Source organism: Gallus gallus, chromosome 23 (genome assembly GCF_016699485.2).
Source record: "Gallus gallus isolate bGalGal1 chromosome 23, bGalGal1.mat.broiler.GRCg7b, whole genome shotgun sequence".
Taxonomy (NCBI): Eukaryota; Metazoa; Chordata; class Aves; order Galliformes; family Phasianidae; genus Gallus; species Gallus gallus.
Window position 1 is genome coordinate 5,816,805 of NC_052554.1, and position 27,106 is coordinate 5,843,910.

At 53.8% G+C, this 27,106-nt stretch overlaps 4 protein-coding genes and 3 non-coding genes across 30 annotated transcripts in view; 2 read left to right on the forward strand and 5 right to left on the reverse strand.

Annotated features, from left to right (window-relative positions):
• MACF1 (microtubule-actin crosslinking factor 1) overlaps positions 1-1,606 on the forward strand; it is a 114,705-nt gene extending 113,099 nt beyond the window's left edge. For all 22 annotated transcript variants that reach the window (XM_046903602.1, XM_040651833.2, XM_015297905.4 and 19 more), the window contains one exon: positions 100-1,606. In XM_046903602.1, coding sequence (XP_046759558.1) covers positions 100-341 — 242 coding nt within the window. In that variant the 3' untranslated portion in view covers positions 342-1,606. The remainder of the gene's footprint in view (positions 1-99) is intronic.
• BMP8A (bone morphogenetic protein 8a) lies at positions 563-9,276 on the forward strand. Its single transcript, XM_003642583.6, has 7 exons — positions 563-2,673; positions 6,151-6,343; positions 6,852-7,000; positions 7,204-7,398; positions 7,546-7,625; positions 7,768-7,878; positions 8,642-9,276. Exons 1-7 carry the CDS (start codon positions 2,277-2,279, stop codon positions 8,789-8,791), a joined length of 1,275 nt encoding a protein of 424 aa, XP_003642631.4. The 5' UTR covers positions 563-2,276; the 3' UTR covers positions 8,792-9,276.
• On the reverse strand, positions 9,154-13,187 carry PPIE (peptidylprolyl isomerase E). Its single transcript, XM_004947868.5, has 10 exons — positions 13,133-13,187; positions 12,966-13,064; positions 12,855-12,898; positions 12,424-12,450; positions 12,006-12,087; positions 11,413-11,513; positions 10,962-11,085; positions 10,704-10,889; positions 10,079-10,221; positions 9,154-10,002 (listed from the first exon to the last, which is right to left on the reverse strand). Exons 1-10 carry the CDS (start codon positions 13,161-13,163, stop codon positions 9,934-9,936), a joined length of 906 nt encoding a protein of 301 aa, XP_004947925.1. The 5' UTR covers positions 13,164-13,187; the 3' UTR covers positions 9,154-9,933.
• A 222-nt stretch (positions 13,188-13,409) lies between these two features.
• On the reverse strand, positions 13,410-26,234 carry PABPC4 (poly(A) binding protein cytoplasmic 4). 3 transcript variants are annotated; one of them, XM_015297906.4, is made up of 16 exons: positions 26,147-26,234; positions 25,613-25,837; positions 19,811-20,004; positions 19,377-19,492; positions 18,767-18,906; positions 18,400-18,494; positions 17,678-17,815; positions 16,982-17,077; positions 16,219-16,491; positions 15,852-15,939; positions 15,561-15,680; positions 14,903-15,030; positions 14,685-14,778; positions 14,446-14,576; positions 14,254-14,353; positions 13,410-13,762 (listed from the first exon to the last, which is right to left on the reverse strand). In XM_015297906.4, exons 2-15 carry the CDS (start codon positions 25,803-25,805, stop codon positions 14,267-14,269), a joined length of 1,893 nt encoding a protein of 630 aa, XP_015153392.2. In that variant the 5' UTR covers positions 25,806-25,837; positions 26,147-26,234; the 3' UTR covers positions 13,410-13,762; positions 14,254-14,266. The 3 variants fall into 3 exon arrangements, with proteins under 3 accessions (XP_015153392.2, XP_046759562.1, XP_046759561.1); XM_046903606.1 differs by lacking the exon at positions 26,147-26,234 and having other exon boundaries at positions 25,475-25,728; XM_046903605.1 differs by lacking the exons at positions 25,613-25,837; positions 26,147-26,234 and adding an exon at positions 21,879-25,297.
• LOC112530231 lies at positions 15,298-15,430 on the reverse strand. The gene has a single exon (XR_003071725.1). It is a non-coding gene; the product is annotated as a small nucleolar RNA SNORA55 (small nucleolar RNA).
• Positions 16,587-16,715, reverse strand: LOC112530233. Its single transcript, XR_003071727.1, has one exon. It is a non-coding gene; the product is annotated as a small nucleolar RNA SNORA55 (small nucleolar RNA).
• Positions 17,237-17,367, reverse strand: LOC112530232. The gene has a single exon (XR_003071726.1). It is a non-coding gene; the product is annotated as a small nucleolar RNA SNORA55 (small nucleolar RNA).
• Positions 26,235-27,106: the final 872 nt, after the last annotated feature.

The window sequence follows — 27,106 nt, forward strand, 5'->3', positions numbered from 1 at the left end:
GGAGCGGGGCAGCGGGCAGAGCCGGGAGCCGCGGGGTGGGCTCTGTGTGGCCACTCGAGCGCTCTGTGTGGCCACTCGAGGGCTCTGTGCTCCCTGCAGACCCCAAGAAAGCCGCCAGCCGCCCCACCAGCCGCGCCGGCAGCCGCGCGGGCAGCAGAGCCAGCAGCCGCCGGGGCAGCGACGCCTCCGACTTCGACCTGCTGGAGACGCAGTCCGCGTGCTCCGACACCTCGGAGAGCAGCGTGGCTGGCACCCGCCGCGGCGCGAAGCCTTCCAAAATCCCCACCATGTCCAAGAAGACGACCACTGCCACCCCCAAAACTCCGGGCCCCAAGAGATAATACTGTACCCGCGCCCTCCGGCCACGCAAACCTCACCCGCGTCCGATTTTTAACCCCGCTGCGTGCATTGGATGTATATTTATTCTAAATGGGAGAAGCTATATTGTTAAAAGTGTAAAAGAAAGTCGTGTCATGGAGCTGCCTTACTTGGGTTTTTTTTTTTCGTTGTTTTTTTTTTGTTTTGTTTTCTTTTTGTTTTTTTCCTTTTTTTTTTTTTTTTGTAAGTTACGATTTTCATGTGAATATTTATGTAGATAAAAACAACAAACACAAAAATCGCCTCTCGGTGTCCGGAGAGGGGCAGAAAACGGAGACGTGGGGGAGAAAAAGGAAAAAAGGAAACAAAAAAGGTCAAGATGTGAAAGTGTAAAACAAGGAAGGCATAAATAGGATCTGCGCGGCGCAGGGGGCGGACCTGCCCTATCTTTTAGGATTGTTTCCTAAATGCATCTTTATAAACTCGACTTGCTGTCTCAGCAAGGTAAATTATATTTAAAAGCGAAGACCTGAATCCTGCAGTGTTCAAGGAACTCTTTTTGTACACCAATACCTCAGGCGGAGACACGCGAGGTGTGGGCACTCCTCGGGGCTTCCCCGCGTTGCTCTTCTGCAGCGATGCGGTTTGGCCCGAATTGCGCCGTTGGGAGCGGGGTTTGCACACAGCGCTGCGCTCCGCACAGCCGCCGTGCTGAGCGCCGTCTGAGCAGTGCGGGGCTGTAAGGATCGCTGCGGGGGTGCGGGGGCAGCTTCAGGTCGGGGTCCCTCAGCGCGTCCCACGGCGGCGGTGGGTTCTGCAGGTTGGAGGATTCTTCTGCTGTGATGACCTCAGAGGCCGAGCCGGCGCCTTCACCCGCACCTCCTTTCCTATTTATTACTTCTCTGGCCATCCCACTTCCACCCGGGCGACCTCTGCTCCTAGGAGGAATCTGGACTTACACGCACAGTTGCTTGTCCTTGAAATGAGTCTCACCAGCACACTCGCTGCACGTCCTGCCCGGCTTTTGTACGCTCTTTGTAATGGCACCGAACTGAGTGGCCGGGGGCTGCGGGGAGTGGGCTCTGCGGAGCCCCTGTATTTATTGAATGGTGTTCCTCTCCGGCTCTGACCGTGTTGCTGTGTGATTCTCTCAATTGGTTTAAATTGAGGCAAAAAAAAAAAACAAAAAACAAAAAACTGAAGCTCTACCAATGAATTGTTTAAAAAAAGAAAACAGACACATTTTTGTATTACAATTGCTTGCGGTAATAAACAATCTTGCCTCCTACCTTATGCCCAAGCGTTGGTGTTCCAGGTTGGAGGTGTTTGTCCCAGCACAGCATCCTGCACAGCCCCACGTGCAGGGAGCGCGGCAGGAGGAGGTTCTCTGGCCCAGACACGTGGATCCCACTGACGTGGGGACTGAGAGCAGCTGAGGGGCAGGGGGTGGGTGCCCATGGGCTGCAGGTGGGGTCAATCTGCATGGGCAAGTGCAGGGGATGAGTAGGGGATAAGCCCCCATTGCAGGGGTGTGGTGTCTGTGGGGAAGGGTGAGTGAGTGGGGTAACCATTAAGGCTTGGTATCTATGGGTCTGGGTGCCCATAGGGTTGCATGTCCATTGGTTTGAGTGCTGCGAGGTTAGCTGTCCATTGTGTTGGGTGCCCATAGGGGTAAATGTTCGTTGATTTGGGTGCCCATCGAGTTGGGTGCTCGTAGGGGCGTACATCCGTGCGGTCAGGCGGCCGTGGATTCGGGTGTCCGTGGGTCGGGGTGTCCGCAGGTTCGGTGTCCGTGGGAGGACGGCTGCGCTCTGTGCCGGGCGTGGAGCACCGTGGCCGGGGCGGTGCCGCCGCCGGGCCCGTCCCTTTCCCTCTCCCGGGTCCGGCGCCGCGCGGGGGCCGTTCCGTGCCGTGCCGCTCCGCACCGGGCGGGGGGGGGCGGTCGGGGCGGCGGTGCCATGGGGTCGGGGCGCGGGGGGCGGCTGAGCGCGGTGGCACTGCTGTGCGCGGCGGCGGTGCTGTGTCAGTGGGGCAGCGGCAGCGTCCTCCGCCGCCGCCTCCACGCGGGGTTCGCGCAGCGGCGGCTGAGCGGCGGGGAGCGGCGGGACGTACAGCGCGAGATCCTGGCCGTGCTGGGGCTGCCGGGGCGGCCCCGACCGCGCTCTCCCGCCGCCTCCCGCGCCCCCGCCGCCGCCGCTCCGCTCTTCATGCTCGATCTGTACCACGCCGTGGCCGGAGAGGAGGAGGAGGAGGAGGCGGTCTCGCGCCCGGTGCTCACCGGGCTCAGCACCCAGAGCCCGCCGCCCGGCAGCGTGGTCAGCCGCGCCGACACCGTGGTCAGCCTCGTGAACATGGGTGAGTGCGGCACCGGGGGGGGCGGGACGGAGCGGCCGTCGCGAGTAGAACCGACCCCGGACCGAAGTTTTTGCCCCGACGGCTGCGGGCGTCCGTCATCGCGGGCGCACTCCCTGCTCGGAAATGCCCCTTTTCGCCCCAAGTCGGGCTTCGGAGCGGAGGGAGGGGGCGGAGAGGGGCGCCGGGCTGAGCCCTGAGCGCTCCCGGAGGCTGCGCCCGAGGAAAAGCGGCGATTGCGAAGGGGAAGGTGCGGGGGGGAAAGCGGTGCACGGATCGTGGCTTGGGGTCACCCGTTCCCTGCTGCCTCCAGCCCTGCTGTGCCGTGAGCTGCAGCGATTTGGGCTCCCCGGCACCCCGAGTACGGTCTCCATCACGGCACAACCGCGGGAGCTGCAAACCCCGCAGGACGGGGCCGCATCGCCCACCCCGTTGCGGCGGTGCGCACGAAGCAGTCGGGCGGGGCGGGCCGGCGCTGCTCTCCCCCTTCCAGCAGCGAAGTGCACCAATTACCTGCGGTGGGACACCGCTGAATCACGGCTCGGAATAAAACCCTCCCGGTCGCTCATTATTGCTGGAATCCCGTCCGGCTGGTTGCTGAGCTCCAGCTTCATCCCATTCCCAGACTCTGTGAGCGGCGATGCAGCAGAACACCAACCGGCACCCGCTGGGGTCCGCTGGGCAGCCTGAACGCGTGCTCAGCTTTTCTTGTCTACGTTCTTTGCTTTAGGCTGTTTGCATGCTCCCCTCTGCCTGCTGTGGCCAAGCACGAGGCTTTTGGGGTGCTCCCGTGCAGAGGTGGGGGTGAGGTGTGGGGGTATCCAGGTGCAGAGCAGCGTCCGGACTTCGGCCACCCCACGGTGTGCAGTGGGAAGCAGCACTTCAGAACCCATGTGGGGTGATGCAGGCGATGCTGGGAGCAGTGAGGAATAAAGGCTGGCATGGGGCTGGCAGCTCCCAGCGTGGGGTCCCCCAGGACTGAGCTGTGGAGCAGATAGGGCTACAGAGGTGTCTGCCAAGTCCTCTCCATCCTTCTCTGCATCCCCCTGCAGTGTTGGGCTGCACAGAGGCCAGGGAACCCCACGGGACAGCCCCCGTGCTGTGCCTGCAGGACAGGGCAGCCAGGACAGGGCAGGTGGGTGTTGGGACATCAGCCCCCAGCTCCACTCAGTGCTCAGCACGTGAACACCAAGTCGTGCTGTAACCATGGCTGGTTTGGGTGGGATGGGAAGTGGGGCTGCCCGGATCCCCCACAGAAGGCTGATGAGCACGACTTCAGCCTTCAATTTGAATGGCTTTGAATTCTGCGGCTTCTCCAGCCCCTTCATTTTAATTAATTAAATTTTTTTAGTGGGAGAAGGCTAACTTTCATTTGCATGCATAATTGGCTATGCCATTACCCTGATGGGACGTGCAAATGCAGGATGGCTCCTTGGGCACTGCGCCCACTCCCAGGATGGGGCTGTGATGGAGCCCCACATGCAGTGCAATTCCCTTTTGCCAGGCAGAGCCCGAGCCCAGGTGCAGCCATGGGCACGAGCAGCTCCGGGCCGCCTTTGGCACTTGGGTTGGCTTTGGTGCCAGTGGCTCCAGCCAGGAAGGTGCTTTTAGCCTGGAGTGGGGGTGCCCTTTGTGTTCCTCTTAGGAGGAAGTGTTCATGGGGTGGAGCGGGAGCCCAATGGAGGCTCAGCGGCATTCACTGTGCTTGGGAGTGCTCCTCTGTCTCCCCTGGCTTTGGAAAGCTCTGCAGTATATTTTTTCCCTCTTTGCAAGTGAAGGAGCATCTTCTGTGCACCTCCTTTAGACCTATTTTAGCATTCAGTGTGCTTGATGTGGTCGAATATCCTGGCATTTCCTTTTAATTTAGTGCCTGAAATGGTCGCAGGGACCGCTCGGTGCAGCCAGGACCCGTAATTACCACTGATGGGCATTTATAGAAGCAGTGCACGGAATGCTTACAATGAAGTGCAGCTAAAAATAAAATGGGGGTGGAGGTGAAGCGTAGGGCCTGGGGGCACCAGAGCTGGGCAGTCCCACCGGGGTCGCATGGCCCAATATAAGGTATGCGTGTTGTCACCATTATTTGGGATGGGGGATGTGACACTGATGGCCGGGGAAGGATGCGGCAGCCTGGGGGGTGGGACAGTGCAGGAGGAGGGGGCAAGGAGAGCAGAGGACCCGGGTTGGGTGTTTTTAGTGTCTTGCCCGCAGCCCGGCTCACCCACCCACAGCTAATTGCGGAGTGGTGGTGCTGAGTCAATGCTGCCCCGATCAATAGCTGGGTCCAAAGGGGGGGGAAGCAGTGCCCACTCCAACAGCCGCAGAGAGGCACGGAGATGGGGCACAGAACCTCAACACTGCGATGCGGTGAGCTCAGCTCATCCCATGCCTGAAAGATGGACAAAGGGATGCTGCTCTGTGCTGGCTGTCCCTATGCTCATCCCCTGCCTTGGCACGGGTGCTGCGGGCGCTCGCTGGCTGCAAGAGGGCTGCTCGGTTGTGCTGTGGGGGTTTTTGCAGGAGCACTGAGGGCTCGGGCAGGGCAGAGCTGTTGGCACAGCGCAGTGAACAGAATGGGAACACAGAAAAGGTCTTTTGAACCATTGCAGCTCCCAGGGGCTCAGCCCCAGGGCCCACCCAGGCAGCACAGGGGGTCCCGGGGCCCACGGTTCCCCCCCCCTGCAGTGGGTGCTCACCGCATGCAGGAAGCGGCTCTGCATCCGCCCGGCTGCCGGCCCTGAGCTTTATATAAAACAGAGCTGTGGTGAACCCCAGGGCTGGAGGGAATGCAGCGTTGGGTTCAGAGGGAAAAAGAGGAAAAGAGAGGAAAAAAAAAAAACCCGTGGATACATAGTGAGCATCTCAGCGTTTGGCTCTAAGAGAGGTTGTGAGCTGCCCTGCATACAACAGGCAGGGAAACATTGGGGTGTGTGAGATCAGGAATGTGCCCTCCTGGAAGTGGTTTAAAATGGCATCTGGAGGTGTTTGGCTGTTTATTTACTCGCAATTTTGTGTGTTTGGGTCTTTTAAAGGAGGCACAAGCTGAGATTTGTGACATTTCATTTATGTCTAAAGCAGGAGGAGCGTTAATCATCTTAATTATGTTCAGCCACGGCAGGCTGGAATACTTCTAAAGAACAATTTGAAGGAAATAATTACACATTAGTGACCCGGCGGGGATGCCCTGCCACAGAGCAGCACTCGGTGCTTTCCTTTATGGATTTAGAAAGAAGCCTTCTTTCCCAAAAGGCACCGATTTCTGCAGAAAGCAGACACTTCCAGTGGTAGGAATGGGGTTATGGGCACGTAGCACTGACCGGGCACCTGCCCTGCCCTTGCCTCGCTCCCTCCACCCCACGTTCCATCAGCACAGGGCAGGCCGGTGTGTGGGCTCAGGGACGGGGACAGCAGGGTTTGTCCCCAGATGGGGGCGCGTGGGGTCGGCCCCTCGGGTCAGTCCCTGATCCCCGTGCCCCGCAGTGGAGCAGGACCGGGACACCTCCTCCCCAAAGCCCTACTGGAAGGAGTTCCGCTTCGACCTGGCTCAGGTGCCCGTGGGGGAGTCGGTGACGGCTGCTGAGTTCCGCATCTACAAAGCGCGGGGAGTCAGCAGGCACAGCAACAGCACCCTGCACGTCAGCATCTATGAGATCGCCGCCGAGCACGCCAACAGGTGACAGGGGTGGGATGGGGTGGGGAAGGAGACTGGGATAGGGAGGAGGATGGGGATGGAGATCAGGACAGGGATATGCATGGGGATGAAAACTGGGATGGGGACCAGGATGGGGATGAAGAATGGGATAAGATGAGGCACCAGGATAGGGATGGAGGCTGAGATGTGGGGATGGGGTTGGGAACTGGGATAGAGATAGGGACCAGGACTGCGATGGGGTTGGGGCCGCTGTTGAGCACCACCTCTGCCCTTCACCTTTCCCACCCCGTGCCAAATGCTGCAGTGTTGTTCCCACAGCGTCCCCAGGCAGTGACACACGCAGTGCTAGGAGGGAGCTGTGCTTTTCCCAGGGCAGCTGCCAGGGTGCCACCATCACACACACCACAGACGCTGTCCTGACCCCGCAGCACCGGGGCCTGTATGGGCATGGGCACAGGGAGTCATTTCCACGAGTGGCTGCGGGATGTGGGAGCCTCAGGGCGTTGCTCACCGCTGTGCCCATCTGCAGGGAGTCCGACCTGTTCCTGCTGGACGCCCAGCAGCTCCGTGCCGGCACCGAGGGCTGGCTGGTGTTCGACATCACGGCTGCCAGCAGCCACTGGCTGGTGGAACGCAAATACAACCTGGGCCTGCGGCTCTACGTGGAGACAGACAATGGTAAGAACCGCTGCAGCATCGGGGCCAGAACCCCAGAAACACCCTCAGCTCTGCAGCGTGCGGTTCCCATCTGCGGGGTGGGCAGTGCTGCAGGATGCGGCTCCACCGTGTGAGCGCCCGATGAGCGGCGTGCGGTGCTGAGGGTGCTGCACAGTGCCTGCCTGCAGGAGCTGCCCACATCTGTCCCTGCTCTGTCCCTGCAGGGCTCAGCGTGGAGCCGGGCTCGGTGGGGCTGTTGGGCCGCCGTGGGCCCCGCTCCAAGCAGCCCTTCATGGTGACTTTCTTCCGAGCAAGCGCCAGCCCCGTGCGCGCCACGCGGGCGGCCAAAGCGCCACGCAGGAGGCAGCCCAAGAAGAGCAACGACCTCCCGCACCACAACAAGCTGCCGGGGATCTTCGGTAAGAGCCCTGCCGAGCTTCCCGTTCCCAAATTGCTCCTCCAGGCTGGGAGCACAGCCCTGCCCACACCCAGGAGGCTCTGTGTACCCTCTGTGTCCCACAGTACGACCCCAACCCCGGGCTGACACTGCTTCCCTCTCTCCACAGATGATGTCCACACTGCAGATGGGCGGCAGGTCTGCCGGAGGCACGAGCTCTATGTCAGCTTCCAGGACCTGGGCTGGTTGGTACGGATCCCCTCACAGAGCCACAGCTCCCCCAGCCACACACAGGAGCTTTGGTGACCCCAAAGCTCTCAACAAACCTGGGGAGGAGGGGGCAGGAATGGAGGGGCAAACAGAGCCCCAGTGCAACATCTTCTCCTTGCAGGACTGGGTCATCGCCCCCCAGGGGTACTCAGCCTACTACTGCGAGGGGGAGTGCGCCTTCCCGCTGGACTCCTGCATGAACGCCACCAACCACGCCATCCTGCAGTCCCTGGTCAGTGCCCGGGGGGCTCCCGGAGCCAGACCCCTCCCTGTCTCCACACACAGAGTCCGCCCCCGAGGCCCCATAGAGCCCAAGTGCTGGGCTCAGCATATTCTGAGCAGGAAGGCTTCACTGCCCCATTTTCCCAAATCCACCCCACATTGCAACCCATGCTTTAATTTCTGGAATTTCCTGACCTGTGAGTGCTTGATTTCCCAATGGTGGAGTCACACCGACTCCGGTGCTCGCAGTTAATTACAGGGAGCGCCGAGTCCTCGGCTGAGCCTTTGAAGGAGTCTCCTGGCAGGGTTTAGTTTTTGCATTAACTAAGCTGCCTGAGTCCCCCCCCCCACCCGCCCTGTTGTGGGCACCCACCCTCACCCCCAGCCCAGGGCTCTTCCCAGTACAGACATGAATCACCTGGCGCTGGGAGCTGCGCCAGCCCAGTGCTGCAAATAGCAGCATTGGACGGCACAGCGCCGGACTTCCGAGCTGGGAGAGCTCTGCTGGCAAATGGCTCACACATGTGGGGTGAGGCCAGGGGAGCTGCCTGCAAACCTCACGGTGCCAGGGCTCGGCTCCGGGTCCAGAAAACTCAAATGAATGAAGGGCTGCCCCCATCCAATATAAACTGCAGTGAGGACTGCCAAGGGTTTAGGATAAATATTATTACAAAAGGCTGGAAATAATCCCCCCATTCACCCAGGCTTCTCCCAGGTAAGAGCCGCCGCGCTTTGAGGCTTCACCCGTGCCCATGGCCCCTTCTGCCCCCCAGGTCCACCTGATGAAGCCCGAGGCCGTGCCCAAGGCGTGCTGCGCGCCCACCAAGCTCAGCGCCACCTCCGTCCTTTACTACGACAGCAACAACAACGTGATCCTCAAGAAGCACCGCAATATGGTGGTGAAGTCCTGTGGCTGCCACTGAGCACCCGGCAGGGAGATGGGGCACCGCGTCCTCACTGTGCGTGGGGGGGGTTTGCTGCAGCAGCACCAGGGCTGCCCACCAGATACAACACCACCCCCTCCGCCCAACCCTTCCCTTCCCAGACGTGGATGTAAATAATATAAAACTTCCCTTCTCTCACCACACATAATGAGAAACATCCATACTATACATGCGCAGATATAAATATATAGGAGAGGAAGAGGATTTGTGGTCGGTGACGTGGGGCCGTGGCGGATGTGCGGTGCCCGGGGTGAGGCAGGGCGGCTCCGGGGACAGCTGGGCAGCCTGGCTCCAAGAAGGGCTTTCAGTTCCCTACACAAAAACACTCTCAGCCAATTAAGTAGCCGGCTGACTAACACGCTCCTGTTTACTTAGAGTTCACAAAACTCAGCCAAGGGGAAAAGAAATAATACATATTGAGCTACAACGCTGTTATAAAATAAATGCCTAGTTTGGAAAGTAAACACGGTGTTTCTCCTGCTGTTTTTTAATGAATGTCACAGCACAACGGCGTTCTGTTCTGCAGACTGCATTTCGCAATGAAAAATACTCACGACAGCCTAAAAGTGCACCCATTTGCCTGAAGCTGAGCCCAGCAGGCGCTGTGGCAGCGGGGGCTGCTCTGGGGCAGCCGGGGAGCCTGGCTTACCCACACACAGAGGAAAAAACAGAGAAAAACTGCAACAAACCAACCCCAATCCCAAGGGGGCGAGCACCAAAAAAAGAACAACCCGCTCCTGTGATAAGGTCTCACCACAACAGAAAGGTTCCATTCGCTGATGAAGGCAACACAAAGCAGCTCAGGACACAGTAACAGCTCTGGGTGGAACGCACCTGGCTCAGCGCTTGCTGGGAATGCCTGCAAGGAGCCTTCCAAATCTCGAGATTTCAAGAGCATCCCCGCTCAGTGGGAACCAACAGCCAGGGCAGGCCTGCAGTTTTTCTAAAATTAGGTTTTATTACTTCTGCCAAATATAAGAAGTCTTCACCAGGCGCATGGCAGACGAGTGGGAGCACCAAGCAGTGAGGGCACAACACGCCCCGCAGCCCCCTCCCCGCCCACTGCACAGCACAGCTGCAGGCAAGGGGCACCAAACGTGGCAGGAGCAGCAGTGCCGCGGTCACACACACTCCCCACAGTCGGAGATTATCACCTTCTGCTTTGGTTTCCCTTCCTTGGTGCCCTGAGCCTGCAGGAGAAGGGGGATGGAGGCTCGAAGATGGGTGGTGGGGGAGACGCACAGCCCGCCTCACTGCGGCACCCACCTCAATCTGCCGCACCACATCCATGCCCTCCGTCACCTCCCCAAACACCACGTGCTTCCCATCCAGCCAGTCCGTTTTATCACACGTGATGAAGAACTGTGAGCCATTGGTGTTCGGGCCGGAGTTTGCCATGGACAGCAGCCCTGGGACCAAACAGTGCAGCATTACTGGGAGCAACGCCAATAATTAACTAAAACCCCTCCTGGGCCACGCAGACACTGCTGGTTTTAAGAGAGTCTCTGAATATTAAAACTGCGGGAAGCTGAAGATGCCAAGAAACACCTACAAGTATGAACAGAGTGAAGTGGTAGAGAGCATTAATCTATTTTTAACTGTAACAACAGCAAAGCCTTGGAGATCAGCCTGCCTGCTTTCTGCCACCTTTCCAGTGCTCAGAGTTACACTGCAACCTCCCTCCCCTAAAACCCAACAGGAAAGCAGCTTTGAAATTCACCATGATACAAGACTGGAAATTAGCAGCCTGTGGGCAGAAATAGGGGGCTGCATTTCTGAATGCCATGGGCACACAGCAGTCTGCTCGAGGCGCTGGGACAGCACCGACTGGCCCTGGGGCCACTGCTGCGTGGTCAGAGCAGCTCAAGGTGCCCTGCAAAGCTCACCCTACCCGGTCCCGTGTGCTTTAGAATGAAGTTTTCATCATCAAACTTCTTCCCATAGATGGATTTTCCTCCGGTGCCGTTGTGGTTGGTGAAGTCCCCAGCCTGGCACATGAACTGAGGGATGATGCGGTGGAAGCTGCTCCCCTTGAAGCCGAAGCCCTTCTCCTGGGTGCAGAGGCAGCGGAAGTTTTCTGTTCAGGGTAAAAGGCAGAGGTGAGCACAGCAGTACAGCTATGGGCCGCAGTGACAGCAGCACTGCTCACCTACGGTCATGGGCACCACGTCGGACCGCAGCAGGATCTTGATCCGCCCCGCAGGTTTGTTGCCGATCTTGATGTCCATGTAAACCTGGGGGTTAGCCCGGGACTTCTTGGCAGGAGGCTCACCCTAGGCAAGGAGAAGGCACACGGTGGTGCTGCTGCTCAGCTCTGCCACCTGATGGCCGGGCTGTGTCAGCCTGTGACACAGTGCCAGCTCCAGAAGACCCTGGAGGCAGCATGCAGCAAATAGAGGCTCCTCACAGCCTGGGGGCCGCTGCAGGATGCAGGAGAAGCACACAGCTCCCTCTGGGCTCACCGAGCTTTTGGGAACAAAGAGACTGACCGGGCCAGAGCTCACTCCTGGCTCCCAAAGCTGGCAGCACCCAGTTCCCCAGGTGGCCATTCCCCATTCCAAGGCACTCAGCAGGGCACAAGCAGCTCCATCCATTCCTACCTCCTGTGCCTCTGATTTGGGTGCCTCTGTTCCTCCTTCCTCTGTGTTCTCCTCCAGAGTTTTTCCTGAGAACCTCTTCAGCCACTCATCATCTGACCACACTGCAGAGGGGAGGGCAGGGTGAGCACACGGTGCTGAGTCCAGGGCCACACACAGCTCAGGACTCAGCGCAGCTCCGGCAGCAGCAGGACTGCAAGCCAGGGTGCTGCTGGCCCAACCACCCCCAGAACCACATGCGGTCACCCCACTGCATGGGGACACAGGGACAGAGCCAGCAACTCCCCCAGGCGAGGCAAGCCCACTGGCTGCGTGCCACCTTCCACCTCATACCAGCACTTTGCTTAGCATGGCCTGGGCCCCCTCCCATTTCAGGTGTGACGGTAACCCTGCCTGGCTTTTGAGTGCATGTTGGGCCCTCTGCTAGAGAACAACTGGAAGAGCAGCCATGTCTGCCTCGAGGGACTGGGGGTGTTTTTGGTTCTTGGGACCCCATGAGCCTGAACAGGAAACAGAACCTTGGAGACCAGAAAGGCCAACGTGCGCCCAGCACTGAATGCCCACAGGGGTTTCTCATCTCCTGGGCACCAACTTACCTGGCCGAGACGATCCTTCTTTAATTCGCATGGGTTTGGCCAAGTTCACTCGAATTGTCCGACCAAAGAGTTCAGACTCATTCTACAGAGGACAAATAAAGAACAAAGCCCACCACAGGGTAAAAACTCACCACGTCCCCTCTGCAGATCTCTACAGAGAACAGGGCTGGCTTTCTCTCCCCCCTTCTGAGCACTGCGGGGGCCCCGCAACTCAGGAGCTGCACGGAGACCACAGGCAGCGGCAACCACGCCAGCAAAGCAGGGTCAGGCATAACAGCCCCAGCACCAGACCCACGTCTGCAGCATCACCCAGCACACGCAGCAGGAGCTGCCCCAGGCTGTTTGCAGCTCCCGGCCAGGGCCAGCCGTGTCCCAGCAGAGATGAGCTCCGGGCTGTGAGGCAGAGCAGGCCTCGTACCATGTTGTCAATGGCTGCTGCTGCATCCTGTGTGAAGAGCAATAGGACACCGTTAAAGCCACTTCTCTCTCTTCCTTTAAAGGAAGAAGCCTGGGCACACAAGGTTGGCGCAGCTCACTGGAGAACATCAGCAGAAGGCTGCTCTCCTAAACCTCGTATACCCCAGAGCTGTGGGAATCAACGGGCCTCGCATCTGAACCGGGGCCTCGAAACACTTATGGGCATCTCTTCCACAGCCAGCCCTTAAACGCTCTGTGTAAGGAGCACAGCTGGGAGAGGAGCAGAGACGCCGCGCAGAGCCCCGTGCAGATCACGGACCGCGGCCCCCACGTGGGCAAAACGGGAACGGGGACCCGGAGGGCCGCCCCCGGTGCCAGGCAGCCCCTGCGGCCCCGGCCACCACCCGGAGCGCGGCGCGTCCCCTTTCTCACCTCCGCCAGCTCGAACTCCACGAAGGCGAACCCGCGGTGCTTCTCTGCGAACACAGCCCGCAGTCACAGCCCGGCTCAGAGCGCGCCGCCGCCCCGCGCCCCGCCACGCACCGGTCTCGTAGTCCAGCGGGATCTGGATGTCGGTGATGTCGCCGAACGGGATGAAGGCGGCGTGCAGCACCTTCTCGTCCACCTCCTCCGCCAGCCCGCCTGCGGCCCGCAGCGTTACAACCCCGCTCACCCCGCACGGCGCCCGCAGCCCCTTCAGCCCCACTCACCCACATACAGCACCCTCTTGGTGGCCGCCATCTTAGCGCCCCGCCCCGGAAGTTCGCGCGAATCCCGCCCCTCCGCGCAGGGCTGCTCCCACAGCGCCCTCTGCCGGCGGGGAGGTGCGAGCGCAGCCGAACACGCCGCCCCGCCCCCCACAGAGCAGCCGCATCTTCAAAGCAGCGACCTCAGATCACCGTTTTAATACAGCGATCCTGAATGCCCACCTCAATTCCCTAAGCCACGTCAAAATTATGTACCCAAACTAAAGAGAAAGATAAGAAATGCAGAGAAAGTTTTTATTCCTTTATTGACAAAAGACTTTCCAGAACTTTCCGAACTGGACTGTTCAGTTAAAACCAAACCCACACCATTCCAACCAGAAATCCTCGACGTCTCAATTAGAAAAGACAAACGGTAACTCTGCTCTGATCACAAAGGAAAAGCTTGCAAACTCATTCTGGTTTTGGCAATCTAGAGCTGCACAGAGTTGGCTTTGTAGGATCTGAAGGGTTAATTTATAAAATGCAATACAACTACGTGATGTGTGGCATGGCATCGAGTCCTGCAGGACGGCGCAGAATCTGCAAACATCTCGAGCTGATGTCTGGGGAGGGGCTATTTGGCTTCTTTGCATCCTACAGGAAAAGGAGTCAGAGATTACCTGCCAGGCACTGGGAAATAAAGCCCTTTTTTAGGAGTTCAGAGCTGGCTCCTTTTCAACACCAGAGAGAGCACTCGTTGGACAGACCTGTACCAGGAAACGGCCCTGCTGACAGCAGCCCTTTAATGCATGCTATAGGCAGACAACTGCCAGGACAAGGAATGGGCATCAGCACAGTACTTCACCTCGAAGCCACAGAACATTATCTCCTAGATCAGCACTGTCACAAGACTCATCTCACTCTGCTGTACTTCCATGACATGCCAGCTCACAGGAACACTTTGGCAATTTATGCATCATCTTTCCGACGCTTAATTAAAAGATTTTTGAAGAATTGGCTACAATTAGACAAGCACTGCTCCCAGACCTACACAGGCCTCCCAGACCAAGAACACTCAGTAACTGTCTTGCTTTATTTACCAGCCCTGGGAGCTTTCAATTGAAGCTGAGGACTGAGACACTCACCAGTCTTCCTGGCTTAAGAGGTAGCAGCAACCACACCCACCTTCTGGGCAGCTTCTTTCTTGGCTTGGTGAGCCTGCAACACTGCAACAGCCTCCTCCACCTCCAGGAAGACAGATGAGCCAGTGAGTGAGAATTCTCTCTCAACCGAAGGGTCCCACAGTCTGACCCACCCAAGGGAACAGGCCAGCTTACCTTGGAGCGGAGGGACTCTGGAGACTCCAGCATGTGCAACAGCTCTGAGTTGTCAATCTCCAGCAGCATCCCTGTGATCTTCCCTGCAAGGCTGGGGTGCATAGCTTGAATAAGAGGGAACAAACGTTCGCCTAGAAAAAAAGGATTTCAGACAGCAATTGTAATTCAAAAGCTGTTAATGAAGCCTGGGGACATTTCCACAGTAAAATGCAATCTGGAACAACCAGAGTTTTACTCACCCAGCATCTGTTTCTGCTCCTGGGGAGGGGCAGCAGCCAGCATGGAGGCTGTTAGTGGTTCCTGTCCCTGCACATGTACTGCAGGCTGAGGTGCCTGAAGAAAGGCAGATAGGAGGATGCAAAAATAGATGCTGTGCTGATTGTTTCTGTGAAAACTCTTCAGCTGCATGTAAAACCTGTTGGCCTGCAGCTGCTTCAGGCACAGATCCTCGTGTTACCTGCAAAGGCTGTACAGGTGGGTGCGGGCTGCGGACACTTGAGGCATATTTATAAGGGGGAACTGCTCTGGGAGCAGGAGCAGCTACAGGAGGACGAGGAGCCAAGCTCTGTCCTGCAGTGGTAACACCTGCAGAAGAAGAGAGCAGGATCAAAACCACCCATGGGAATGTGCAGCAAGTAACCCGAGGTATCTTAATGACCACTAAATTCAAGCCATGCACTGCACAGGCCAATATTGGCTTAGAAACCAGTCTCCAAATTACAATTGGATATTTCAGAAGAGAGCTATTTTACATTCTGCATTTACGGTATTTTCCAGTTACTCCCTAAAATAGAATTTGAATGCTCTACTCCGAGAACATTATCCATAACCTACAGTCTTATTTAGAGCAGTAAATGTTGCAGAGCTGTAGAGATGAGTTCCAAGCGAGTGGAAAGTAACCCATCTGGATTTCTGCTGCTGTGCTGTAGCACCAACTGTCCCCAGACCTGCACTGCACAGCAAGGAATAGGAAAGATTCAGGTGCTGTCTCTGCCCCTCGCTCCAGGTGGCCTTTGGTTATCTGTTTCTGACAACCACCTTTGGAAGTAAAGTCAAGTCTCAATAGCATCCTCATCCCCCACAGCTGAGAAGAGCCTGGGAGGCAGACACCTTACCAACTCGCTGGGCAGAAACAGGGAGGCCACGAGAGGCAGGAGCAGTGCCAGCAGGGGCCAGATGGCGCAGCGCTGGCCGTGGTCCAGACTGGCGCATGGCATTTGGCATTCCCTGGAAGCCTGATGGAAGAAATGAGAGGAAATCCTCAAACCAGAACTGACCGGTAAGTCAGGCTAGTCAGTTCCAGGAAGCAAGCTGAAGTTGTGCAAAGAAAGGAAAGCATGCATTGTTCTTGTCAGAAAGTACAACCCAGAGGGCCATGCAACCAAAACAGTCTCCAGGGCACTCACCTTGAGGTCTTCCCCCTTGCTGCCAGCGTGGGTTGGGTCTCATCTGTGCCATCTGATTGGGTGCATAGTAAGTGGGTCTGCTCTGAGCCTGGAGGGAGATCAAACAAGCTCAGAGGCAACATCTAAGTAAACAATGCTTGTTATTCACAACACGTTTTTGCAGTTTTTCCCCAGACTCAGCACCCAATTCAAATTAAGAGAGCACACAGTTGGGACATCACAATTAACTCCACTGACTGCACTCCCCATTAGGAGTTGCTTGCTTATGGGCATAAGACAGACTCAATGGGATGAATGCAGCTGAACAACTCAAGGTTCAAGCACAGTTAAAATGTTCATAAAACCATACTAACTTAGCTCCGCTTACCTGGGGCACAGCAGGCATGAAATAACCGCCAGCAGCAGGCTGGAACTGATTAATGATTGTGTTGGCTGGCAAGGCTCTCATCCCAGCAATGCGCTGCATGTACTGATTAGTTAGATGAGCCTTTCGCTCTTCTTTCCTTTGTGCAAGTGCAACATAGAGTGGCTTAGAGCCCACTATTCGACCATTCATCTCTGTCACAGCCTTCGTAGCTTCCTCTGGAGAGGAAAAGCAGACAAAGCCAAACCCTTTGCTCCGTCCATCTTCTAGCATCACCTGCAGTAAAGACCAATTGCTAGTGGAGCAACATTTCAAGAACAGTTTAAGAATCTCTATTTTTGACTGCAGAGAAATATCAGACTTCAGGAAAGAACTGTTGCAGAGGTGTAGAGACAATTAGTCAATGAAGAACCACTTGTCTGGATTTACTCTGCTTTTCTGTCAGCACCATGCGTCCCCAGGCTCACACTGCACAGCAAGGAATGGGAAAGATTAGGTGCCTCTAATCACATGTGGAGAAATGCTTGCTTGCCAATAAGTATGACATGGCATGTTCCCCACCTCTTGCCCCCTCCACTTCTGATGAGGAATCAAACAATTTATCAGTAAAATCGCAATGAGACCCAAGGAAATCTGCCTATATACTAGTCCAAAGTTCTCATGACTGCACCAGTCAGAGGATATACAAACTGCCCTTCAGTCCTTTGTCAAGTAACAGTTCCTTCTTCAGGCCTTAAAATCCAAAAATCCCCAAGCCCCACAATACCTTTGCACTTGTTATTGACCCAAAAGGTGAGAATTCCTTCCTCAGTTTTTCATCATCTATAGTGTCATCTAGGTTTTTAATGTATAGGTTAACTCCCTAAAAGGTAGAGAACAGTAAGGTAATTAAGACATCTACAGTAATAAAGAGAATCTTCAGCACTTCAACTGTCAGCATTCATCTACCAAAGCTGTCATTTGTATAAAACCTCTTAATTTAGCAGGAAATTACTGTCATGCCACCAAGACTGATGGCCATAAATGTTGCAAAGGTGTAGAGACAAACCCCAATACAGTGAAAGAGCCTGTCTGGATTTCCTCTGCTTTCCTGTTGCATCATGTGTCCCCAGTCCGGCACTACATCGCAAGGAGTGGGAAAGATTCAGATGCAGTCTCTGGCATGACACAATTTTGCTAAAAACTAAACAAACACTGTAGAGCTATATCATCTCTTTTCATCCTTTTAGGTAGGCTCATGTGAAATTAAAGATGACTGCATGACTTTTCTCATATCCACCTAAGCACTTTATTGTGAGTATCATACACAGATGTCTCCTTTGCCTCCAAATACCATGGAGTCACCTCAAAGTTTGAACTCTCAGGATACATCACAGGACAACGATTGCTTCATCAATGCTTTATAAGTCTACCAATAGATGGAAAACTGTACTTAAATTCAGAAAAGGGACAGACTATTCACCTGGTACCGGCTGATTCTCTCTTGTTTTAACTGTTCAAATCTCCTTTTCAGCTCTGCCTGGCGCTCCACCTTCTTCTGTGCTCGGCCTACAAACACCATTTTCCCATTGATATCCTTCCCATTCATTTCTTCTACTGCCTGTACAGGGGGGTCAAAGAAAACCATCAGTTGCTGAAACAAGACAGCAGCCGATCCTGTTAAGAACTTGGCTGCCCAAAGCTCACCTTGCATCTCCCTGCTTGTTAGCCAATAAACTAAAACTGCCACAGTATCTCTACACTGCTCCTGTTTAACACCAGCTAATTAAAAATAAACTGAAGTTATCAGGAGAGATCATGCTGACAACCTTACCATTAGTGCTGGACTAACAACAGGAACTTGTTAATTTATCCCCACCCTTCTTGGATTTAGTATCAAATAATAACAAACATAATGCTCAAAAGACACTACTCCAAGAACATTCACTCCCTGAGCCATCCATCAGAGTACTTCTTCAGCAATTAATGTTCTGATTCTACAACTGTACTCTGTGTGTAGTAATCTGAGAAGTGCCAGCTTAATCCTGAAATAAGGTAACATCGGAGTGACGTGCAAATGGCTTCAAGTCCCCACATCCAGAAGAGGTTACATCTGAGGGAGAATTTTACCTCAACCTGCTTCTACGGTAAGCCAAGTAAATTATTCTCCAAAGACACCCAAGCAGGATTAACACTTGGTCATACCTTGTTAGCATCTTCATGCTTTTCAAAGCTTACAAAGCCAAAGCCTTTGGATTTTCCAGTGGGGTCTGTCATCACTTTAACACTCAGAGTCTTACCTGTTACCAAGGGACAGAGTTAGTAAAATATAATGTAAGACTATTTCAAGACTATTAAGCTCCACATAATCACCCTAGCCTTCTTCTTTCACTCATCTGCTGGCCACTCTCTGCCTCCTGTCCAATGTTTGACAGAATTGCAACCCACACCTCAACTCTTCCAATTCATCAGCCTCAAAGTGACCCCAGTAGAGGTATACAGATGGTAGCAGCATTGTTAAATTAGCACAGGTCATGAAATTCACAGTCTCATTAAGAGTTTCTGTATTTACCATATTTACTGAAGAGTTCCTTTAGTCTTTCATCATCCATGTCATCCCCAAAGTTCTTAATATAAACGTTGGTGAATTCCTTTGCCTTGGCTCCCAGCTCAGCCTCCCGCTCTTTACGAGACTTGAATCTCCCAACAAATCTGCATGAAAGAAAATTACAGTAAGGAACTTGTTTTCAAAAATGGAAAAACAGCATGTGATTTGCAGTGAGGCAAAAAAATGAGTTTGTGGTAGGAGCCAGACACAGGGAGAAGAAAGGGTGCCAGGAGAACAGAAGGACAAACAGGCCGCAGACCAACCAGAAAAGTCACCTGTCCTACGGCGAAAAGCAGCAGCCTAGAATGCCCACCCAGTTCTGCAGTGAAGAGTACTGGCCAGACACCCACCCAGCCCACTTGCAGAGAGGGAGTAAATCAAGGCTCGGTTAGGGAAACCACCAGCCCTGCAATGGAAGGGGAGCAGGCCATGGCTTGGGCAGGGTCACTCACCAGCCCTGTAGTGGAGAGGTAGCAGGCCAAGGCTTGGGCCAGGAGAACCTTGTGTGTCCCTGTTAATACCGAGATGCATCACGGTTCATGCGATCGCTGCTGCTGCTGGCTGTGACACTCACACTTTGCGGTCGTTTAGCAGCATGCCGTTCATCTTCTCGATGGCTCTATCTGCAGCATCCTGGGTCTCAAAGTGCACAAATGCGTAGCCCTTAGAGCCATTCTCATCACACACCACCTAGACATGTGGAAGGAAACCAAACTGTCAGATCTCGGAACGCACACCTTCTCCTCTGTCACTCTCAGACACAATGTCAGCACACAAGAACAGGTTACTGCCAAGGGTCAAAGCAAGTAAGATGTCTGTGTTTCAGACTGGCACATTTCATGACCAAACCTGACATAACTTCAGCAATCCCTGCCCTTCTGGTCAACTCTGCCTTCAAGAGACACCCCTCCTCACTTGGTGACAGGTGCCACTTCTGCTTCCTACACTGGATGTGCCTCTGATCACATCACCACTACAGCAGAATGGGACAAAGTAACCACATCTCACCTTGCAGGACAAAATATTCCCAAACGCTGAGAACGTGTCATAAAGTGCCTTGTTATCAATGGATTTGTCCAGGTTCTTAATGAAAACGTTCCCAACCCCTGACTTCCTCAGTGAGGGGTCCCTCTGAGACCACATGATGCGAATGGGTTTTCCTTTGATCACATCAAAGTTCATGGTGTCTAGAGCACGCTCAGCTGCAAGAGAAGCACAGAACAGGTTTCTGTGGCTTGTTAAAGTATAAAGGTTTCCATCACATGAGTGATAACTTAAATAAAATTAGAAAGACATTTGGGGCAATAGCATGGGCCATCAATTCCCATGACTACTTCTCATTTAACTTCACGTTTCAAGGGAGGTCTTTGCAGCACCGTTATTAAACATGCTTAAGAACAAAACAGACTTAATAATCTACTCTGAACTGACATTACAGTGTTCTAACAGTCACAGAGAAATGAATGCCAAAGTACTTAGAGTTAGTTATATTTAAAGGTAAACTGCTGAAATCAAAAGAAGGGAAAGATACAGGAAGCTCTCATCTACTTATACTCATTTCTATTTAGAGAAAATGATCTCTGTCAGGTCAGAGATGGTGAATGCACACAAACATGGCTGGCAGGGAAGAACACAACTCAGCCCCTATCGTTTGTGGCCAAAAAATGATTCCCAGTTTTCTCAGTTTACAGGCAACAGTAAGAAGAGACAAAACACTGAGAAAAAAGCCCAGATACCCAACCTGATGAACAGGGAAGTGTTTACCTCAACTTTAAAACCCCAGTGCTGCCATCCTAGCCCACGCTGAACCCCCTCGTCATGATTCTATTTCTGCTGCCTACTGATATATTAAAAGGATCATTACGTACACTCATTAGGATCTTGTTCATAAAATTCAGATGCTTGTGACTCTTTTGTGCCAGGAAACACTCCTAACATGGAGTCAGCAGAGAAAGAGAGACTTAATTCCCTGCATGAGGCAGGGAAAGAAAGGGATAAATATGCATTAAAACCAAGGAACATTAACAGGGCAATACCCCAGTTTTCCAGACTTCTTTGGCTCAGTTGTCCCACACCACTATCACCCACTTATACTTACTGATATCATTTCAGGGCAGCAAATTCAACCAAAATGCCAACGTGGACACCTTCTCCTTTCAAGTGATTCTTTGCTAGTGCAGAGTGGCCACACAGCATTTCAGAGCTCTCTAGAATCCTCAGTGGGGCACTGCCTACAGAAGTCTCCTGCACTCCCTACCACAAAATCAGTTTGAATTACTGCATGAACGTTTATTAGAGTTTTCCATGTGCTTTGAAGACTTTTCCTATTACTGTTTTCTAAGCTGAAGTGGTGCCATCTCTTTTTTTCCCCCAGTCCTTTACACACAATCCCTACTGTGAAACAAGTTCTGCTGGATCTAGTTACTGAAGTAGAGAAACTAGGAAAATTAAGACGACAAAAACCACCTCAGGAGGAAAATTTTACATGCTAGAGCTCTATTTGCTCTATTAGCTATTTAGAAGCATTACATTCAATTAATTGCTATGCTAAAATGATTCCTCAGCTGCTACTCTGAGTCAACGCAACCCTGTGGCTCTCTCCGTGGCCAGCTCCTGGTAGGCACCTCAGCAGGCAACTTGGTGCAGGTCGTCAAATTTGGCAGTGTTTATTTATAGCAAAGAGAGGTCCTCCAGAAGCATGTGTTGGCAAGGACACACACAAGTTGTATATACCATCTGCAGCAGAAACAGAGCTCCTGCTGAAAGGTGCCAAGCAGATGAAGCAGTGGCAAGCAACCAGAGGGAACTGTGAAATGCTGTGCAGCAGCTACTGATAGACAGGCTATGAGCCTACTCCTGGTTCTTTCAAGCTTTCTAAGCACATACATAAGCAGATGCTATTGCACTGCTCTAAGCAGCTATCTAGCATTCCACAGCACTATTATACTCTGCTTGAAATAAACTCAAATGCTAAAATGCTTCTTGTTAGCAGTGGTGCAAGAAAGCCCCAGACAGATTTCCTAACCTGAGGGCTGCCACACTCCCAGGCAGAAATGCAATCATATCATGCCAGTACCTGAGAAAGTCCCTGAAGGATCAGCACAGTGATAACAGTGGCTCAGAATAAACACTGCAAATTCATTTCCTCCACCTGAGCAAACACCTTCGCATTTTCCCCTACTTAAGCCACAAACCTTCAGCCATTTCAGTTCCCGTATCTGTTTCACTCCCACTCGTTCCTGTCATCCTCCCAGCAGACTGAACTGCAACTCAAATCCAACACTGTGCACACACACACTGCCTTTCAGGCTCTTTCAGTTCTTCAGGTGCCTTTTGGACAGGGAAAACCAATCTGTGAGCATTCCTTGCAGCTTGCCTTAGGCCTCAAAGTAATTAGTCTCACTTACAGGCTAGGCTCCCTGACGCAGAGCTAACACAATGCAGGAATTGGCCACTGTGGCTGAGCAGCATAAAGAGATACCATGCACCAGGATTCACTCGTGAGAAGCTCAGCACAAGGAGTTTTATCAGCTGCTCTGCAGACCTCTGTGCTCTTGCTTGTGTCACTAGGTAATAAAGGCCTGCCAACAAAAACACTGCAAATTTAGCCACATAAAACTAGCAAGGATGTCCATTCCTTTCAATCCCTTCATCACTGAAGTATAACAAAACGCTGCCAGCAATGAAGTTTATGTACATAACCACTCCTTCCTTTTGTGCAATGTAAAGCACACCTGCTTTACATTGGATGTCTTTCTTACACTGCCATCTCTCCTTTAAGAAGGAAGGACAAGTTTATCTATACCCTTCTACACCTCTCTGTTTAGAGACAGTTATCTAATCCCAGCCCCGGGTTCCTTCTTGGCTTGGGAAATATGCAGTGTTCTCTGTACTCCCAGAACAGCTTATCTCTATGGCCATATTGAAGTTTCTCTCCATCATTATCTGAGCTGTCCTAACTGTCAAGGTTATGAAACCCTGGAATGCAACTAAATTGCATGAGGAACACATTTAAAAGGAAACTGAGCTTTTCTTCCAAATGAAATTAGTTTGTTTTCTTTCCACTTACACTTAAGAAGAACAAATATTAACAACCATGGCTAAGTCTGAACTAGCCAGAACTTTGAAGTATTTCCTTAACCTATCTATCAGAACAGGACTGACCCAGCACTGAGCATTCACTGGCTGCCATGCCACAGAACCTCAACTGAAGGCAGCAGAGCTCATTTTCACTAAAAATAACCTCTCTGCAGACTATCAGACAATGCATGTCCAAAAATATCGCCTTCCAGGGTAAAGCATCATCCCATTAGCTGAGAAAAAAAACAAGAAAAATGCAAGCCCAGAACCAGTTCAGATGCAGGAGTTCTGGAAACACAGATGTTCAGGATATGATTACAGAGATCTCCTGGTGGTCCCAAAGAACAGCAAAGTTCTGACTGCTACCTGACCTGTAAACAGTTCAGCTTCTGCAGGCAGTAAGGAGAGAATCCTATTTCCCACACAAAGGTTAAGATGTGACAAATCTTCAGACTTGCAAAGCACTCCTACTTCCACAAAAGGTATCCAGGAAATACAAACTATCCTATCAGCTTTACTGCCTGCCACCATTTCAAACACTCCAGCAGTGTGCCCGTAACAAAGCTTCCTGAGTGCTTTTATGCACTGTGTTGTAGCAGTGCTACAGAATACTGCCCATCATTTCCTAGAATGGGTAACAAAGTCCAAACACATTTCTGATTATGCATCCCTGGAAAGAAAGTACAGATCTGTCTTCTCAGAAAGCCCTCATGCAGGAAGTACTGGGTCCTGCCATCTTGAAAGCCAAACCCAAAACTCATGCATCTGACAAGAAAAATTCTGTTCTTCATGAAATTTGAGTCCTGGTTTCAGAGAGACCCCAACACACAACTGCTCACCTCCCACCCACTGCTGCTCCACTGTGTGATGTTTGGCACAGTAGCCGTCTTTAACTCACACAAAATAACATGCTGCTGTTTGCTACACCAGAAAGGAACTTTTTGAAAGAGATCTATCTGTGGAGGGAGGAGAGTTTGCATATTTCTCCCTCCCAATAGTAACTCAAAGACAAGGTTTAAGTCACTTGACCTTGGAAGACCTACCAGTAACAGGACACCACTTACTCTGTCAAAGTATCACTTCAAGTACTGGGACTTCCTAAAATGTCTGCTGCTTCTCCAGGAGCCCAGAATGACATCCCTCTAAACTCATGCCTATTTATTACCATAAAAGTTTACCTTGAAATCCATGGGGAGGCCAGCTGCCTTCATATTTGTACGAGAACTTCTTCCTGATACAGTAAGCATATATGACTAGCTACTCCTCCCTTTTAACATCATACCTGCACCTACCTGACACAGGTCTTCTCTACTTGAAAGCACAGAAGGCATTCTGAACCGGGAAAGAGGACAGCAGCCAGGATGGCACAGTCACCATCAGCTCACATCAAATCAGCTGAGAGCTCAGAGGCTAACTACTGGCTTGCAGGAGCACAGCTTTGTGATGACATTTCTATTCTACACATTGTGAAGACTTTGACCTGAAGGCAATGTATTACCCTGTGGAAGTCTGCTATCTGGATGGCCAATGGCAGGCTACAGGATAGGCTACTGGCTGTTGAAGTCTGGGCTGTTATGAACTGATTCTGAATCCTAGGGAAGCGTTCACTCCTGCCTGTTCTGGAGATGTCTATATATAGATACTGCTAAACCACAGCACAGAGCAATAAGTGTGCACCAGTGAACAAGTAAAGGCCCTGAAAACGAGGGCAGAAAATACTGAGCTACTTTTCTTCCAGAAAAATACACATTTCACAATGACCTTTTCTGTCCCATCTTTCATGTTTTCATGAAGCACTGCTTCAGCACTGGAATATCTACTTCAGCAGGTGCCAAATGGAACTATTAAAAGCAATCTGGCCAGAATAAACCAGCATGGATTCTGCACATGAGACGGCACAGTTTCACATGCATTGCACAATAAACCTTTCCCACCAGCTCCAGAACACCACTTCAGAGTGCTGCACAGCAGCCTGCACAAATACAGCAATGTGCAGCCACCAGCACTCCCAGGTCTGAAGTTACAGCAGGTGAGCAGCCAGAGGGTTAGGGCAGAAAAGCACCCAATCTGGGCTGATTACATGCAGACTTTTCTGCCAGCACCGGCTACGTGAAGACCACATAAATAGCCTAAACCTACACAAGAATGAAGAGGAACGTGGTGGAGATTGCTCTCTTTTTGAGCTGCACCAAACCCACATCTCCAAACTTGGAGACTTTCAGTAATACAGAAATAGTCCAATGAACCAGAGAGGACACCAAGATGTGTGCTTGTCAAGTACTTCAGAAGCAGTGACATGGGTGAAATTTCTGTAAAATGAAGTGCCTGTAAAACACACTGCAGCTCCACAGCTGCTGACCGAGCGATCCCTATGGATGCAACACAGGGAAAGGAAGCTACACAGAGCACACACACCGTGGAATCATTCAGGCTGGAGAAGGCCTGGAGGATCCTCAGGTCCAACTGCCAACCCACCCCCAGGACCCACCAGCCACGTCCCCAGCTGCCACCTCCCCCCCGATCCGGAACACCTCCGTGGGCAGCCGTGCCCGGCCGGGTACCCAGAACGGCCGGCAGCGCTCGGAGCCTCACCCCGGGCAGTGCAGGAAACTGAGCAGCTGCGTTTGAACGTTTGGAAACGTAAGGCCGCCACCGCGGCTGTTTGAGACGGCACAGACAGGGCGGGTTAACGGCAAGAGGGGAGGAGAAGGCACGGGAGACAGCGCGTACCGTCCGCCGGCTGCTGGAAGTTGACGTAGGCGTAGCCGAGGGATCTGCGGGTGATCATATCGCGGCACACGCGGATGGACAGCACGGGCCCCGCGGGGCTGAACTTCTCGTACAGCATGGCCTCGGTGACGTCGGGGTGCAGATCGCCCACGTACAGCGAGGCCATGGGGTAGCTGCTGCCCGCCGCGTCCATCGCCCGCACCGCTCTCGGCGTGGCTGTGGCGTCTGCAGGGAGAGACCTCCGTCAGGGCGACCCACGGCCCCCTCACAGCCCGGCCCCGTTCACAGCCCGGCCCGGACTTTTTTAAGGCTGTTTTAGAATTAAAACACAGCGAACGGCCCTCTGAGACCCGCATCTACCCCAACCGAGCGTTTCAAACCGCACCGCCCCGCGAGGTTCGGCCTCACAGCCGGCCCCGATGGGCCGCAGCCCCACGCGGCAGCCGGGATCGGACCGGGCCGGGCCGGGCCGCAGCCGCCCTCCCCCGCGCCCTCCCCCCTGCCCGGGGCGGCGCACAGCCCGACCCCACTCACGCGCTGCGGCCCGGCGGGCAGAGAAGGGGAGGCGCGCGGCGCCCTCCCCTTTATAGCCGCCGCGGCGCCGTGAGAGGACCCCGTGCGCGGGGAGGAGGCGGCGGGCCCGGCGGGAGCGGCCCCAGCAGCGCGCCGTCCGCTGCAGCGCCGCCTTGCGGCAGGGAGGACCGCGGGGGGAGGCGCGCCCCCTACCGGGCGTGGCGGCGTCCCGGTCGCGGTTTCTCCGCTGCGGGAGGGCCGGCAGAGGGCAGCGGCACCGCGCCGCCTCCGGGCGGGAGCGATCGGCGCGGAAAGGCGCTCAGCGCTGCGGGGAGCCGAGCTGCGGCGTGCTGAGGGGCTCAGCATTGCTGTGTGCCACCCGCAGCCCCGGCCAGACCGCGCCAACCACAGCCCTGCATTCCCCTGGGCTCTTCACTGTGTTTTTAGCCTGAAGAACAAGGATGCTCGGGGGACTTTGGGGATTTCCCCTATGGGGCAGATCAAAAGTTGCCAGGATGTGTTACCGGAGATGATTAACCTTAGGAAAACCCTGGGAAAGAGAAGCAAAGATCCATTCCTCGCCTACCACTGCGATCTCCACGCTGCTGTGGGGAGAAAACCCCCCAGGCCCGGAGCGGTGCCCTCCCACTGTTTGATCTGCAGCGCTCAGGAAGTGGTTTCTCTCCATCTCTGCTTTGCTTTACCCCTGCAGCCCGCGGGGCTGTCGGTGAACACCTCCCAAATCCGAGCCATGCGGGGCTGGACCCCCCCTGCCGCCCCCCGCCGCGCCGGGGCAGCGCGGGCACTGGGGTGGCTGTGCTCAATGGCCCCATTATTGCTCTCTCGGCTTCCAGACGGATGCTGCCTTCCTCCGTCGCAGCTGCAGTTGCTCCCTTCCAGCAATTCCCAACACAGCACTTAAGGCGAGGATTTATGGGCGGTTTGGAAAGGCGTTTTGGAGCGAGAAGGAGTTATGGGAAA